This window comes from Kryptolebias marmoratus, linkage group LG17 (genome assembly GCF_001649575.2).
Source record: "Kryptolebias marmoratus isolate JLee-2015 linkage group LG17, ASM164957v2, whole genome shotgun sequence".
Lineage (NCBI taxonomy): Eukaryota > Metazoa > Chordata > Actinopteri > Cyprinodontiformes > Rivulidae > Kryptolebias > Kryptolebias marmoratus.
The window spans coordinates 16,790,123-16,807,565 of record NC_051446.1 but is presented as its reverse complement, the minus strand read 5'-3'; the positions used below and the strand labels follow the sequence as shown (position 1 = coordinate 16,807,565).

Sequence of the window (17,443 nt, the reverse complement as noted above, 5' to 3'; positions counted from 1 at the left end):
AACTGGAGTCCTGCTCATGCTTATTGAGCCTGTTTTGGTTAAGCAACTGTGTCCAATAAACATTTTAAATGTGCATTTCCTGATTGACTTGACATAATTAGAAAAAAATTAATTTAGACATTTTAGGGAGGCATTGTTACCATGCAGAACTGATTAATTTATGAGCTGTTTATGTCTGAATAAATGACTGATTCTTTAGTAACGGTTCAAAAGTGCTAAGTACTTTAACCAGAACAGCACAGTTATGTCTTTGTACATGTGTAATGAACTTATTCTCCCTGTAGAGGGCAGAGACGCCCCGAATAAAGAGTTGTGTCTGCTTCTAAAGTTGGGTTTTTGTGGTCATGAAGGGAATTGTTCACTATCTGTGGAAGTAAACACATGGTCTACCACAGTGGTGTCCAGTCCTGGTCCCGGAGGGCCACTATCCTGCAGGTTTTAGGTGTTTCCCTGCTCTTTGGCAGGTCTTCAAGTTCTGCAGAAGCCTGTTAATCACTCATTCATTCAAATCAGGTGTGACAAAGCAGAGACTTACCTAACACATGCAGGATAGTGGCCTTCCAGGACAAGGGTTGGGCACCACTGAGCATCATCTGAGCTGATGCTTCGTTCTGCTACTACAGGTTTAAAATTACAACCCGCTGATATACGTGTTCTTGGTGTCTTCATAGTTATAGGTTCTAACTTAATTATGATTGTATGGAAAGTCATATATAAGTGGTATGTTTGAACTGTGTTAGTGAAAACAAAAATTAAGAACTTGGTCAATGTGAGTGTGATAGATCACAGGTCAACATGTTTTAAAAGATATTTAATTTGATGCTAATAAAGAACGAAAACTTAAAAATAAACTGATCCAGAAAAAAAAAAAAATTAAAAAAAAAAGTTTTACAAGGTTAAAGTTCTCTGTACAAGACTCAATCAAAATTCAGTGTAATCCCTATGAAATACTTTATTTACACTGCCTGTCAATGCCCTCTGGGTCATTTGCTTTTTGCACACATTCAGTATTTACTTTTGTCTCTCTGGGTGGGTGTATGCACACATGAAACATATCTGATTTCAGCAGTTTGTGTGTCATCTCATCCTATCTGTCCGTCTGGAGTGAAAGCAGGGCATTTCCTTCTTTTATTTTGAGTACTCTGCGCTGTATTTACACATCCTTGCACAGTATATCCTTCCCGGCATCCCTGAATGCGATGTGGGAGCGGGGTGAAGTTGTGTTAGATTTTATGGAGTCTCATAAATATGGATGAGCTGAATGTGCCGTGTTTCAGTGACTGAATGGGATCTTTTGGAACTGTGACAAAACTCTACGTGACACTTCTGTCAGCACACAATAATAGGCTGTGTAAAAAAAATGCTAGATCATGCAAGAAAAGCCACCAGTCCTCCTTTTTTTTCATCGCTGAGGAGGGAAATCCCAAAGATTTGCATGCTCCTGGGTGGAGGAAAGTAGGGGGGAATGGAAGGGTTGCACATTCCTGTCTGATGGCATAAGACTTCCCATCAGTGGAGCTAATTGGAAAACAGTCCCCCATTTTCCAAAGCCGAAATAAAAGAAGACGAATCTTGCACACAGAGCAATGAAACAACTTGCCGCATTGGAAAACCACCTTTGACATAATAAGGCAACAACACAGGACAGATTGAGGGTTTGTATGCACTAAGAGTCGCTTATGGAGGGTGACATGGGCCAGCTGTGGATTACCTCAGGTGAATCTAAGATGCGTTTTGCCATTTGCTCATCAAATAGGTTTAGAATCACTGAAGTTAGAGGCAACAATGTATAGGTCCTGCATAGGTCCTCATAAAGACTATAAAGTAAATAAACGGCTCTACGGTGAGAGTGGTTACCAGACATTCCTATGCAGTGACACACACTCACACACACACAGCAGGCTTCTATAGAGCCGCAGGTTTTTATTGTCCTCCTGTCCTCAGCTCATTTAGCTGCACAAAGGGAAGGCCAATGTTGCCTTTGGATACTGTGGGATATATTTCTATCCAGCCTAAAACATTGTGAATTAATTATGCTGAGGGCTTTATTGGTGTGTGATTAAAAATAATAAGCATAAATGACTTGACCTAGACTCTTTCTGCATTACATACAAATAAAAAAACATCAAATTTCCATATAGGTCACAATTTTATACTGAGGGACTAACTGTTACAACGAACTATTACTAAATGTGTGATTGTTTTATTTTTTCATATGTTTCTTTTACAATCTAACTACTTCTGCATACTTTGCACTACTTTAGCCATTCATGCATCCAGACATTCAGCTCATTCAGGAGAAAAGTGCTATGACTTTTTTAAGCACTTTGAACTGCCTTGTTGCTGAAAAGTGCTATATAAATAATTTTGACATGACTTTTGATTTTTGTAACTTTCACATTTTTCAAGTTATTTAACTTTATTTACAAATATTTTACCAGATCTCCTCAGTTCCTTCACAAACTGTCTTACAAATTTTCAGCGTACTGGCTCTATTTTGTCTTCTTATGCTTTAGCTCCCGTTCTGTTGCTTTTAGCTTTTAGTTAGCCTTTAGCTACTTTTTATGCTACTTTAGTTTTTAGCTAACCTTTTGCTACTTTTAGCTGTTTTGCTTCTTTTAGCTAGTGTTCCTGTTTCTTTAGTTTTAACGGCTCAGTTTCAGCTTCTTCAGCAGTCATTCAGCGTTCATTCTGCTTTTTTTTGTTTTTTAGCAGAAAATGCAGTTTTTCTAGTATTTACTAGAGTTTTCCAAGTCACTGGTGAATTGTGGCCTTTGGGTTAAAAGGATTTATTCTGAAATATACAATGGAAGAGCACCAAAAATGCTAATATACCTTAAAGAATATATATATATGCTTTGTACAATACTGGGTCCCAAGCCTAATGCAGAACCCATATTTACTGGTATTTTAGAGTTTGTGAATATTTAAACATTGCAGTTGTTGTTACAATTATTTCAATAAAGTGATCATGTTATTAAAGTGGGTTTAGGTTAATTAAACCTGAGTTCTAACCAAATAAATAAACACTGAGCAAACATACTTAAAAGGACAGATCAGGTTTTTTAAAGTAGGTAGTCAAAGACGCTTCAAAGACCTGAACACTGTCGTTAAAGCCCAATAGTTTCACATTTACCAGCTTTACGTTTGTATTTTATAATAAATATTTTAAAGCTTGTGAATTTTTTCTCGAGGTTAGAGAATGCGAAAAGGTGGTCTGTAGAACAGCAGCTCCAGCCACACATGGAGGGAGTAGGGGTTCAAAATAGCTGCTGTGTGGACTCATGTTATTGTTTTCATTCCGAGGGGTACCTGAACGCAGCACGGAGGACAGCGGTTTTTCCCACCGCGGCGCGAGCTGCAGCGTCAACTGCCTCCGCGCGCGAGCGAGGCGAGTCAAACGGCGACGGAGCGGCGTGCTGAGCGGCGTGCTGAGCTTGTCCTCGTGCTGCGAGCTGGCTGATGCCGAACGGGAGACCAGCTGGTGAGTTCGTGGGCAACTTTTTAAATGAGTTTTGTTGCACGAGCGGTTGCTTTGTAACGCTGTTGACCAAAGTTTCCCCTGCAAAAAGAAAGAAAGAAAGAAAAAAACGCTGGTGCAGTTCGGTTGCATTCGGGGTTTTGACGAGTTCACGTCAAACGCGGTGAGTCGGTTTATCTCGAAACAGAAAGTGGAGCTCGTTCGCTACCTGCGCTTGTGCTGAGATATTGGAAACTGGTCAGGACGTTCCCACTGACACGGCAGGTGGTGTGCTGCGTGAGGCTTTAATTTGACAGCAGGAAGTCAGTGTTTACATCTGGAGCTTTTCCTCGGCGTCCCTCAGGGAGCAGAGACCTGTGACTCCTCGGCCTGTCGCGTCTCTGTGATGGACTTTAATGAATGAATGAATGAATTAATTAATTAATGAATCAGCTCCAAATGCAAATAAAAAGGAGGTCAGAGGCGGTGTTAGAGGGGGGAAACCGTGGGGGCTCAGCTCAAACACGTGAAATAAGAAGGGGGATTATCATAAAATGCAGCAGACATTTACAACATGACACAAAACAAGTAAATATGAGTTCTCCTTCTACTTTACTACTATTATTTTTATTGTTAGCAACTGGAATAAAGCTCAAAAAGACAACAGAGACTTTATATATACGTTTCCCCTATTAGGTTTTGTTTTAAAATGGATTTATCAACTCAGACATACACAGATATTTAAAGAAAAAACAAAACACCTTAAAGCTTGTTTTATATTATATTTCAATTCTTCTCATTGTTCAGCTTTGCACACAGCACACTGCGACCTGTGTTGTAATTCTGAGGTGATTTGATTGATTTTTAGAAGATATTATCAAGCTGCTTGTTTGTTTTTGTTTTGTTTATTTTCGTTTTCTTTGCCGCGGTATAAATCTGCTGTGTCGACTAATCACGTGTTTTGAAAAATATTTGGGTTGAGCGCCTTGCAACAAAAAAGTAGAATATGGAAAAACTGACTTTTAACCTGCTCGCGATCTCGAGCAGCATCCCATTTTTCATCTGTAATGTCGCAAAGGTTAATATAAAACTGGATTAGGTCTTGGTTTTATTTACTTTTTTGTCTTGAGAGCTGAAACCATTCGGGAGAAACATTCAGGCCTGGCCTAACGACACCCATGGCTCAGATTAATCCACATCCAGATCTGAATCGGTCCTAACAAAAGGCCAGGAATGTTGCGTAGCGTAAATACATGCATGGGTAACTTAGCAAAATAACGTCCAAACTAAACACGCCCATATTTACTGCACAAAGTAAGAGGCCACAAAAGCATCTTACAGCAAAGATAAAATGAGTTATATACACTGTTGACACCGTTTATTACTGCTGTTTTAGAGATAAACTGTATTTTATGATGCTTTTTAGTGAATAGCGTTGCATTGAAGACTTTGTTCCTTAGCATGTCCTGTTTGACGTGGATTACTGTGAAATAATCCTAACAGATTTAATCAGCATCACTAACAACAGCCTGTAATATGATCATAAAGCTGAACAAGAACCTTTTCTTTTTCATACAGGTTGAACAAAAACAGAACAGTATTACCCTGTTTTTAGTGCTGCTGTCCTGTTTGTTCTGAGGAAATGCTTTAAGCTTAATGAACACATGAGAGGGTGACTGTGGTCGGCAAAGTTCTAATTTAGTGTTTAGACATCTAATCTACTCCTTATTTCACCGGGAGGAAATCAGCATGTAGTCCTTCTCAACTGACGGTGGCGCTGTGACATTTTGTGTGCAGCGTTGGTTGCAGGAGCACTAAAAGATGCCCAGATAATAACCTTATTTTAATGCACGTTCAGCACCCAGGTAGGGGAATGTGTTGATCAAGTCGATCCTGACGGCCTCACGAGCCTAAACGTCCGTCCATTTATTTTCTGCTGCTCATGTGTGGTCGGGTTCCTGAGGCAACGGGTTAAGGAGGGAAAACCCAAATTTCCCTCTCCCCACTGACTCTCTCTCTAGCTCCTCTTGGGGGATTCCAAGGCGTCCCAGACCAGAGAGGACACATAATCCCTCCAGCAAGTTCTAGGTCTGCCCCGGGGTTTCCTCCCAGTGGCACATGCCTGGAAAAGCCTCCAAAGGGTGGCGCCCTTGAGGCATCATAATGAGATACCGAACCATCTAAGTTGACTCCGTTGGATGTGGAAGAGCAGCAGCTTTTACTCCAGATGACAGAGCTCCTCACCTTATCTCTAAGGATGAGCCCGGCCACCCTATGGAGGAAGCTCTGGCTGCTCCAGCGCACGCTGAAAGTCATGGCCTGAAGACGCTGACAGAACCACATCATCTGTGAAAAGCAGAGACGAGACCCTGAGGTTCCCGAACCGAACACTCTACTCTCCACGACTGCGCCTTGAGGTCCTGTTTGTGAAAACCGTCAAACAGGATCGGAGACGAGGTCGAGTTCAGCCCGCACTGGGAACAGGCTCAACTTTGTGCCAAGGGTTTGGACACATCACCTGCTCTGGTTACACAGAGACCAGACAGGCCTTAAAAGTGACCCCAGCACCCCAAACTCTCACAGCAACCACCACAGAATCCCTCGGGGAGAATGCTCATTGACCTCCAGATCCACAAAACTCCTATGACTTAGCAACCCTGCAAGAGTAAAGATCTGTTCCACGACCCAAGTGAAAGTCACGCTGCTGAATTGTTCTGCAGTTTGATAATCGGATTCAGGAGAATGTTTCCTCAAACCTGGAGCAAACCTAAACAACTGCTAATTAAAGACAAATAGCCACCCCAAACTGGACATGTGGTTATGATTAATCATGTGAATTATGTAACTTTCATTATTGCCTTTTTATATTCTGTCAAAATGAACGGACAGCTTTGTTGTTTTTCATTGATCAGATTTTAAAATAAGCTAAAAATCTATTTATCCGGCCAAATAAATCCACTGAATTCAGACCAAATTTTTGTGGATGTTCATTCGTACATTAGCAGGAATGCAGTGTAACATGTACACGACAGTACGATAAAACGGTTTTTAAGTAAAGTCTCAGAATAAATGTCATCAACAACGATCTCAGTGATGAAAATTACCACTGAGACAGATACTGTGGAGGAGAACTACTTTTCTGTTTCCTCATTCTCATCTCTGATAAGAACTACTTTCCTGCTGGCTCTGTCAGGTCAACAACTGGGCACTGGTTGTAAAAATCAAACAAAAAAAATCTTAATGAATGAATGTGCTTTTGAAACACAAAAACAGTCACTTGTATAAAAATGCTCTTGAATCACAGAGTTACACAACCTCTATTCAAAGCCAATTATGAGTATGTGACTGATATGGTTCACATGTTATGTCACTGCTTCTCTTTTTCTGTTTCTGTAGACACACACACACTCACAGAAAACACATTTCTTTGTTCATCGCCCTCCTCCACGAGTTCACGTCCACCAGCTTTCAGGCATTTCGCCCGGTGTAAACACTTGTTCGCTCCGTCGGTGAGCCCCGTTTCTCTGCTGTTGCGCCGATGTGCACGTGAGCAGATATGCAGAACATGAAGCACACCTCTCTCCCTCCCTCTGCACAGTTTCCACCGCCGCCCCCCTCTCTGCCCTGCCCTCCTAATCAAAGCCATATGTCCTGCAGACTCGTTGCATGAAAAGTCTGTTCTGTTTGCGGCTGTGCTCCCGAAGAAATCAGCCTCCTACTTTGGATCCGACTGGAGCGAGTCGTTCACAATTAAACGCATTTATGTAGTTATTTAACTATTTATTTACCCAGATAAATGAAAAAGTCTTCATTCAAAAAACACACATTGTACAGAAACTTATGTACAATGTCCAGATTAACTTTAAAACTGTTTCTTTGTGCTATTTATGGTGATAGAAACGTTTATTTTCTTACACAGATGGCTATGATTCCTGTGTTGTTGCTTCAGAGTGTTTTATGAGCTGTCCTGCTGGCCGGTTTTAGTAGGCTCCTTCTGTTTTTAATAGTACCAATCCAACCTCGAAAAGGTACTGGAACCATGGAGAAAAAGTACAATGCACAACGAAACACACGTTCAGTCTGCATACTTGTAGTCTCATTGTAAAGGCAATAATAATGCTAGTAAAAAAGCTAAAGATTGAGCAGAATGCAGCAGTGTTTGGACACTATTCCTTCCGAATTCATCAAAATAAAAAAACTGGTTTGACAGAAACAAGCTATCCCTAAATTTGAGCAAGACAAAAATCATATTTGCTAACAATAAACTAAAGCACCAAGGATGGGTACAGATAGAATGTGTTCATATGGAAAGTGTGCATAAAACTTAAATTCTGGGGGTGATAATAGACAACAAAATTTGCTGGAAATCTCACATTAAATACATCTGCTCCTAAGTATCAACAAGCGTCTCAGCTATGGCCAAAACAAGACATTTTCTGGATACGAAGCCACTCCACATTCTGTTTTGTTCACTCGCTTTACCTTATTTAAACTACTGCACAGAGGTGTGGGGCAACACATACTGAAACGTCACTACAGTCACTACTCACATCGCCAAAAACAGCTTTCAGAGTAATTCACAACGTTGCTTCTCTCGGGCACACAAATCCATTGTTTAAGTCTAGAATATTGAAATTGCATGTCATTGTAAAATACCAAAAGGCACAATTTTATAAATAAAATCAGCCAAAAAAACAACAACAACCTATTACCACGAAATCTACAGGAAGTGTTTTATGAAAGGGATGGTGGGTGTAATCTAAGGGGAACACTGAATTTCAAAATCTGCAGCATCTGAACAACAATGAAAAGATATTGCGTCACCGTAACTCGAGTCAAACTATAGAACGGACAGAAAATGGGACTAAAACGAAGTCCAAGCATCAGTCAGTTTAAGGACAAACACAAAACTCTGATATTCACAAGGTACAGGGAAGAAAGGGATTAACACAAAAATGGAGAATTATTCTAATGGCATTTTTTAAAATATATATTTGGTATAACTTAGAACCCATGACTATATTATATAAATACATACAAATATAAAAGTATATTGGTAATATATCTGATACAGTGTCTTGTTATTGATGTTATTTCTACAGGTTTCAGATTATATTTAAGTATATTTCTGCATGTATACATGTTTATAAGGTCCAGAATATAATTATTCCTATTTTTTATGTGATATTTATTGATTTGAAATTCTTGCTTAGAAATACAACATGTATACAATAACAAGCTATCAATTATACATTATAAATACTGAGTTAGAAGAAGATATATATTAGCAACAATAGATAAGGGGTAGGAATAAATAAATTTCCAGTTTTTCCTACTCCCTTTCAAACAGATAAACAGTGGCAAGCTTCTTTTTCCCCCCTCTCTCTCCCTCTTTCTGCCTTTGGTGTATTTTCTACTTTTCATTTATTTATTTATTTTTTATCTCCATGTTCCATTTTATTTGTTTTAACCTGAATCGATACGTAGAGTGGAAGAAACGAAGCTCCGAGTCTACTTGATGGATTGTTTCAACTTTTTGAGATGCACCAGGTTGTATCTTCAGGTGTCTTAAATCATTAAATTCACTATCAGGAAACATTTGCAGCCTTATCAGCGACGTTCTTTTGGGGATAATTATTGTAGCACTGTTATATCCAGGAGAACGATCAAATATACAAAAGAACAGCTCTTAGCGGTGACCATCTAACCCTTGTTTAGTGGTAAATCTGAGAGGAAGGTCAACCCGCGAGCAGACATGGTTTATATTTCACAGTCAACAAGAAAACATTATGTTACAGAGTTAATGCGAGGAGAGCATGCACATGAATGTTTTGCCAATAAAGTGTTGGTGGTTTCAAGTGTTTAATTTGACTAAAGGTGTGATTGTGAAGTTATTTGGTTGTCTGTCCTCGCAGTAACCCAGAGACAAACAGTATCCCATATGTAACCCAAACGAGATGAAGTGCTGGTCAAAATACTCCAAGGCACGTTTTTTTTTTTTTTTCCTGAGCAGATCTCTGTTTTGCACGGTAGCATTTGTTTCTTTTTAACTGCGGAGCCTTTAAAGAATGTAATTCCATTGTAGTCATATGATGGTTGTTTTCTCCTCTGATCCCCGCCGAGGTAAAGAGACTTCGGGTTTGTTTCCAAAGCACGTTTTAAAAACAAGCCAACCTAAAACCTCAGGTGGGTTTGGATTCAGACGGAAATATGCTGAACTTTTAAAGAAAGGTAACAAAAGTTTCCGTTGCAAGTTGTCAGAGGTAACGTTAGGGTTTCTTTTGCAGTTCCAATGTGCTAAACGAGTCATACAATGTGTTACTGAATTTTTGCACAGTTGTGGTAAATGGTAATTGGCTTGCAATTGTATAGCGCTTTATCTTTTCCAAGGACCCCAAACCCCTTTACACTACAGTCAGTCATTCACACCCAGTTGTCCTGAAAGCTTTCACTCACTGTAGAGATGCTGTGCTTTAAATTTGCATCTCGTTTGCATGAATTAAAAAAAAAAAGTGTCCACTGATTGTCATTATATGACAAAAAAAGGGGATTCCTTTAAAGGAATGTTCATAATCCAAAACAAAGTATTTATTCGAGTAATTTGGAGGCTCAGGAGGATAAGAGGCATCTTAGCTGAGCTTTAATACAACCCCGCTCTGCCATTCACTCTCCTTTTATTTTCTTGTGCCCGCTGACTGTGCCATATTAAAACTAACCTGAGAACAACAACAAACACAACCCAGCTGAGACCCTGTAGACCAGAGCTACATATAGCTGTTTTCTAACTTACTGAACAGGCTTTACTTCGCTGCACAGCGTGAGGGGTGGATCCAATCACATACCAGGCTGTGAGTCATCATTCGGATGAGTTGTGAAATAATCCCTCCTGAATGAGCATTAAGAGAGGGGAAAAAAGGGCTTTTACATGAGAGTAAAGGGGATAAATGGTGATTTTTTTTTTTTTGGACAACAAATGCTGTTAAAACAAACTCTTCATTTGAATGTCCCAGGAGGTTCAATTAAGTTTTGAAAATCGAAACTTTTGCACGGTATTGTCTGTATAACACTAGAAGTGCAGCTCTTCTGATAACAATCTGATTCTAATTAGATCCGATTTTCTAGTACTTTAAAAGTTGCTGACTTCGCATCATATTCTTTCATGAGAGAGAGACAGAGAGGGAGAATTTGGATCTCATTGGACAGAAAGCAGGAGACATGCAGACAGCTCGTCATCATTTCGTCAGACTGATGGTGTGGTTTACAGCAATGACTTCTTGGAATAATTGCTCTCTAAAACCAGATACATGCCCATATCCACACATTTGCCTTTTTTTTAAAAAAAGAACTCGGTGTGTCAAAACTTGAACATCTTGTCTTTTTAGTACAAGAAAGCGCGTGCGCTAGAAGTTATCTGCAAGCTGCCTGGAAGCCTCAAAAGTTACACAACTAATTTGAAGAAAGTGATAGAAATGACACCGGGCATTGACTCATTATTTGACCCCTGTTCCTTACTCTTAAATTAAAGACATAACATATAATGTGTTAGTTAATGAGCCAAAAAAGTCCTGTCAATTTCAGACAGCCGTTTTCCCCTACATTGTTGGTTTTCTCATCTATTGCCTAAAACGAAAATATGCAGAAATCAAAAAGTCTCACACTGAACATCATCTGTTGCCTTTTCAAGCCATACTTTTAAATTGTGTGTTGGTGCTCAGAGTATACGTTGGCGATTACTGCCTGCTACTACCCCATTTGTAAAATTTGACTTTGATGTAGACATAAGGTCAATTAGCTGTGGCAGCCATGTTGAATTAGGTTGACTCCAAATGTTAGTCAGCTGAAGAGGTACGTCCGGAGATTACTTTCTGAGAGGTTCAATAAAATCTGTTGAGTGGTTCATGAGAGATTTTGCTAATGGTACAGACAAATGAAAACACACACAAATACACACACACACACACAGGAAAACTTAATTGCACTTTTTTTCACCTTTGGATAATTAAGTGACATGTTTGCCTCCGGGGGTTTTCCGGTTAGTGCTATAACTGTCAGTCAGGTGACTATCAAGGTTTTTTTTTAAAAAAAAAAAAGTAAACATGCAGACTTGCGAGAAACCTGTTTTGATTGGTTGCTGCGGCCGATATGGAAGGCCCGTCCCTCGAGTGGCTCTCTTTCATTCTCTGGCTCTGCCTCTCTGACATGCTCTTTCTTTCATGCAGTCTTTGTCTCACACTCTTCTGACAAGACGGTGATCAGGAGCTCCACAACACCTGAGAAACATGGAGCAAAAGCTTTTCTAAATCTTTTTTATTATTATTTTTTGGAGACAGAAACATGATTCATATGTAAGTATTTGTTTAATGACGATTTAATGACAATTTGTGAAATCAGTTTTTATTGGAAAAGAAGTTTGTCACGGCGGTACTCACTGCTGGATTTTTGACAGTTCTGATAACAAAACAGCTGGTGAAGTAGAAGTGATTGAAGGTTTTCTTGGTCAGTGCACTTGTCACTCTGTCTGACCTGGTTTCAGTCTGTTGGTGTGTTTGCATGTGAGCCTGTCTACATTTTTAGCCCTGGGCTCAGATTTATCCTGGAAGAGCTATTTGATTCCCCAAACAGGGTCAGAGTTCAGCTGATAACAAGAGCAACTTTAAACAGTTAGGTGTGTGTGTGGGAGTGTTTTTTTTTTTACCATCTGCAGAGAAATGACTCTTCTTGATTACTAGATGTGTTGGGATTTCATTCACATTTTTTTAGATGCAGTCATGAGCATATCTATGCTAAACATCATAAGCTATGTTTCTACACTTAAGATAAGACCAACATGAAGATACTACCTTACTGTTTATTTAATCACAGCTGTCAATCGTTCTGCTGTCTTCAGGATTAATTCTACAGTGAGCAGTTTCCTATCTAGAGTAACTAAAACACCGTCTCTACTTACAGTTAGACCTGTTTTGTGCCCAAACGTGTCACAGTTATGTTCTGGAGCAACGTAAGCCTCCGGAAGATGGTTAACATGAGTGCGGTTGTAACATTAGCTGAAGCAAAAACGTAATAAAATGGTTTTTAATTTGATGCTGTCTTTGCCATGACTTATCTGCGAAACGGTTGAGATCACCTTCTTAATACGTCCAAGATTAATGTCAGGTGTCGTTAAAGTTACACTTAGGATACTTGTGAATTCAGGCGGCTTGGAATATAGACATGTGCATGCATGTACAACATCATGCACAAAGAAGCAACATTAATGCATTTAAATATTTATTTAGAAAGTAATCCCCATTACAGATTTGAAAACAAAAGGTCAAAGACACATATCAAGCTGGCTGCATGAACAGGATGTCTTGTCTATCTAGTGGTTCCAGTTTTTCACTAAGTTACGAAATATCTGGTTGGATCTGTTTGTGACTCTAACAATTCATTGGTGACAAACCCATTGTTGTTAATTGAAATTCTCTTTCCCTGTAGAGTACTCAAAACCATAATATGACACGGTAATACTGATGATGAATACCTGGTCTTCTGTAACGTGACGTGATCGCAGGAACTTTGCTTTTGTGTGTTAGTTGTTCACTTAATTGAAAAATTGAGGTGAAAATGTCCATCGTGTCGTTGTGTCAGTGAAGTGAAATGTGATAACGTATACGCGCCCGAGCTGCAGTGTCAGTCCAGGTAAACAACTTCCATGTGCTAAAAGATTCAGAGAAAAAGTGCAGCAAAGATGTGATTGTGCAACAGGCACAATAACAGATAAGATAAGATTAAAGCTTTACTGATAGTCTGTTTTCCTTAAAAACAAGTACACAAAATCCATTTTCCCCAAAACTGTCATTGTTTTATTATTAGTGTCATGACAGTCATATCAAGAATTGAAAATGAAGTATTTCCGTCATGTAGATTTGTTTATTCATTCAACAAATCGAGGAAAGATTTATAGATTTTCTTTATTTAGTTTTTTAAAATTTAGCTGCAGAGCAGAAAAGATTCTTTGAAGGCCAGCAACCTGAGTTCCTTTGAATGGAGCGCTTGTCTGTTTCGGCCCGTTCGGTGGGCATATCAGTGGTGTGAATGTTTGCACAGAGCCTTGAAACGAGCCTGCAGACATCTAGCATACTCTCCTTGAACCGTGTGTCTGGTTCCCTCTCCCCTACAAACACACACTCGCACCAAATGTGAAGCTGGTCCTCCTCCTTTTGGGTCAGGCCCACATTCCAGCTGTAGCCCACACATTCTGGCAGTGAAGTGTGAGCTGTGGTTACCTTAATTATAAAGTACCGGTCTTTTAGTTTTAAATGCGTTGTTGGCCACCATGACGACTGTATAACCACACAATTAGTTTTCATACATGTTGTGGGTTATTGAGTCTGTTAAAGATGTATTTATTTCCATCAAAGTGCATAACTGATTGATTTCAAGCTCTTATTCACCTTAATGATATGGAAATAAATGTGTTACAACTGAATCTTTATTTCTTTTAGCACTTTGTGTGAGGAAAAAGCAGCCAGACTATGGCTCATTTGTGCAGGCAGATCTGTTAGTATCATGGTTGTAGATCAGTCATTCTTTTCCTCATCTTGGTAGTCTTTTGAGTTTGCAGTAAAGACTTTTTTATGAACCTCATGGGCCTTTTTTTAAAAACGGCAGAGTTGAAAACTGCTGGACAAAATGATGAAAGAGCTGTGACAGAGGAAAGAATAATATTCTCCTCTAAAGCCTCGGTGGTAACATGTCCTGCTTCCCAGCCATCATCACAGGAAAGTTAACTCGAATGATTTTCGTTCTTTTGTAAGCGTAGTGTAACTGAGTGCCAATGGGGACTTTTTTTTTCTCCTAATTTCTGTTTTTCTGCAGCTATAGCTCATGTAACTAATTAAAATGTAATGTGTGTGTTTGGTTCTCAGAGCCTGCGACTGGATGACTTTACCACAGACCTGTCTCCAGGTTCTGACAGACCCGTAGCACACGGGGGGACACACGCCATCCCGTAAGCTGCAACCATCCTATCAAGGAAATTCCTCAGTCCTCCAGGGTCGACATGGTGGGTTTTTTTATCTGCTGGTTGTACAGCTGCACAAGCTTCTGTTTCCACAGAGCGCACTGTTTGTGGACACTGCAGAGGTCACTGGAAGCTGAAGTTATTCCTTAGACGATAAAAAGGAAGAGGATTATTAGGCCTCCATTGCAGAGTTGTTAGTTATTAATGCAACTAATATGTTTTACTTGGATTGATGAAGTTCCAGCATACGGTGACAGATTGTGTGAACAAATTTCCCCATGACAAATTAACTTGCTGCTAAATCAAAAATATTAAGTTTCTTACTGTATGTATGACATAGATGACTCAAAAGGTCACATTAATGATGCTGGCATATGAATAAGTGACATTTTGTTCTATCTGTAGTCGGTTTTAAAACTTCTTGGTTATCAAATTTCTGCCAAAGTATTTAATTAAGATATCTTTCCATGGGATTTTTGTCTTGAAGTGTAATCAACTTCAGTGACTTCTTTCTTTTTTCTTCTCAAAGCTGCAGAAAGACAAGGGACAACACGGTACCCCACAGAGAAACGGGATGGCCACTGAAGGAAATCAGACTCAAGATGGCCACGTGGCGTCGGCCAATAACGCTTCACCTCCGTCTAATGGGAGCAGACCGAACCGAGAAGCCAAACATGCCAATAATGAGCCGGAAGCATGGCGGAGCTCTGACCAACTTTGGCTTTCAAAGCAGCGTAGCAGCCCTTCCCTTCTCTTCTACAGGAAGCTTTCACGCGACAGTGTGGACGGGACAATTCTGACTGAAGAACATGTAGATTTTAAGTACAGCTCTGAAGTTCTGAACAAAAAAGAGAAACTTTTTGCAGAACTGTCAGCTGTGAAGAATATCGAAGGGGAAACTCCAGCACCTAAAGCGAGTTCAGAGGCATCTTTATGGAAACTGGAACACTTTGGAGACTTTGTGGACGCAATAGAGAACAAAACTGGCAGCACTCACTGCTCCTGTGGCCTGTCAAGCTCATACACATGTACAAATGCTTACTCGTGCCACAGTTCCAGGTCCAGTCCAAGCCCCGGCTCCAGTCCCACTCAGTGTCGTCACCTCAGCTCAAGTTCTTCTTGCCCCAACAAGAGACACATCCGCCGCGGCAGCATGCCTGTGTCCATGCTGGCTTTCCACAAGGTAACCAGACAGTTTTTAGCTAAAATAAAGGGAACATTTTTACACCATCAAATGGCTCTGCAGCTTTACAGTAACTCCATTATCTTTTTTTGCGCTTTTGTATTTTGTTTGCAGACATCACCTTACATCTCCTCTCAAGGCAGTCCCTCGAGTGAGCCGAGCTCGTTGGTGTCGTCTCCATATGGTTCCCCCCTTTTCAGCCACCGGCACCGAAATGGACACATCTCCCGACACTGCCTCAAAGATGGATATTCAAGTTTAGAAAGGCTCAATAGAAGAACACGGGCTAATAAGTGCACGTTGGAGAAATTATTCCTTCGACCGGCATCTCTAGAAATCCTGACAACAAACATGGGATCACCTTCAGAAGGGAGCAGGTGCTGCATCAGTGGTGGGAGCAGCAGCAGCAGTAGCAGCAGCAGTGATGATCAGGAAGCAGAGATGCTGCTGCATACCTCTGAGTTTGTCAGGGACCGTAAAGAACGTTCTACTGTCCTGGTGAGACGGTTCTTCAAGAACAATCAAAAGGTAGGATTATATGCTTGTGTAAATGTAGTTTAGCAAATTTGTTCAGTCCTCCTCTTAAAAATGTATGTTTTATTTATGGTTTTATTTATTAAAGTGATCAGAAAGTCTGAATTACTTTCCTTCCATAAGGTAACCAAGTCAGTGTGTACTGGAACCAGAGCCATTGTCAGAACACTGCCGTCGGGACGGATCTCCGAGGACGTCTGGGAGGTTGTTGTTGAAAACAGGTTCTGGCATCCCAGCAAGGAGGACATGTGGCCAATCTTGTTGCGCGGAGAAGGATTCAGAGTCTGCAGGGAGATGCTGCGCTTTAGTGGAGTGAGTCTGCGTCAGGTAACATACTTAACTAATGCCTTCAGTTATTCAAAAACTAAACTTAATTATAGGCAAAAACCAGAATTCTGTGCTGTAAAAGTTGTTTCAAGGTCAGCAATGGGGGAAAGTTTCTGTTTCCTGAATAGCTTTTCTTTCAAATCCAAACTTTGCCAATAATTTGTGTTGTTTATAGACAACTTCATGGGGCTGCGGTAGGTTGGTGGTGAGTGCCGCGGTCCCATAATCCTGAGGCTACAGGTCCGAGCCCAGGTTGCGTCAGGAAGAGCATCCGCCATAAAATATTTGCTAAATCTTTTGTGCGACCCTTAAAGAAGGAAGCAGCCAAAAGGACAACAGAGAGCTGCATCAGTTTAACCCAAAAGGATGCGTGTAAATCTGAACCTCACAAATGCAATCAGGGTTCTTTGTAACAAGCTGAACACAGCTGCAGCAGGGACTGCTCAGTCTTTATTAATACTGGAATCAGATTTAGTCTTAACAGATATGCAAAGAAGAGAAGAATTATTGCAGTTTTTTGGCTTTCTGTGGACTTGAAATGTTGCCTCTCTCTGTTTTCTCCCTGTTTTTGTGGCCGGGGGGGGTTTAGCTCCTCACCCTCACGCAGAGTAAGAGAAAGCAGGGCAAAACTCTAACTGAAACAAACCACGTGTGGTTGAAAGTGTAAGATAAACCTGCAGAAAACGTTTTGGTTCAGTGCAAGAAAAAAAAAAGTTTTTTTGTTACTTTCTGCCTGTGCTTGTGTTAAAGTGTTTTGCCAGTAATGCATGGATGATGAATAATTTGTATGAAGGAATATGTTAATAGACCAGCACAAGTATGTGTGCGCACACTGAGAAAGCTGTTAAACACAGGCTCTTTGTTCAGGGTAGGCCTCTGCTGTGGAAAATGATTTATTCTGTTAGTTCTGTTACCCATACTACTGACGGACTGCATG

At 40.3% G+C, this 17,443-nt stretch overlaps 1 protein-coding gene across 8 annotated transcripts in view; it reads left to right on the top strand.

The window, feature by feature from the left end:
- The first annotated feature begins 3,357 nt into the window (after positions 1–3,357).
- Positions 3,358–17,443, top strand: part of plce1 (phospholipase C, epsilon 1) — a 69,446-nt gene continuing 55,360 nt past the window's right edge. For 6 of the 8 annotated variants that reach the window (XM_037980900.1, XM_037980898.1, XM_025010583.2 and 3 more), the window contains exons 1-5: positions 11,659–11,805; positions 14,368–14,504; positions 14,992–15,645; positions 15,760–16,173; positions 16,303–16,506. In XM_037980900.1, coding sequence (XP_037836828.1) covers positions 14,502–14,504; positions 14,992–15,645; positions 15,760–16,173; positions 16,303–16,506 — 1,275 coding nt within the window. In that variant the 5' untranslated portion in view covers positions 11,659–11,805; positions 14,368–14,501. Of the gene's footprint in view, positions 3,485–11,658; positions 11,806–14,367; positions 14,505–14,991; positions 15,646–15,759; positions 16,174–16,302; positions 16,507–17,443 lie in introns of those variants that run through there. The other 2 variants (XM_025010581.2, XM_037980899.1) reach the window with 2 other exon arrangements.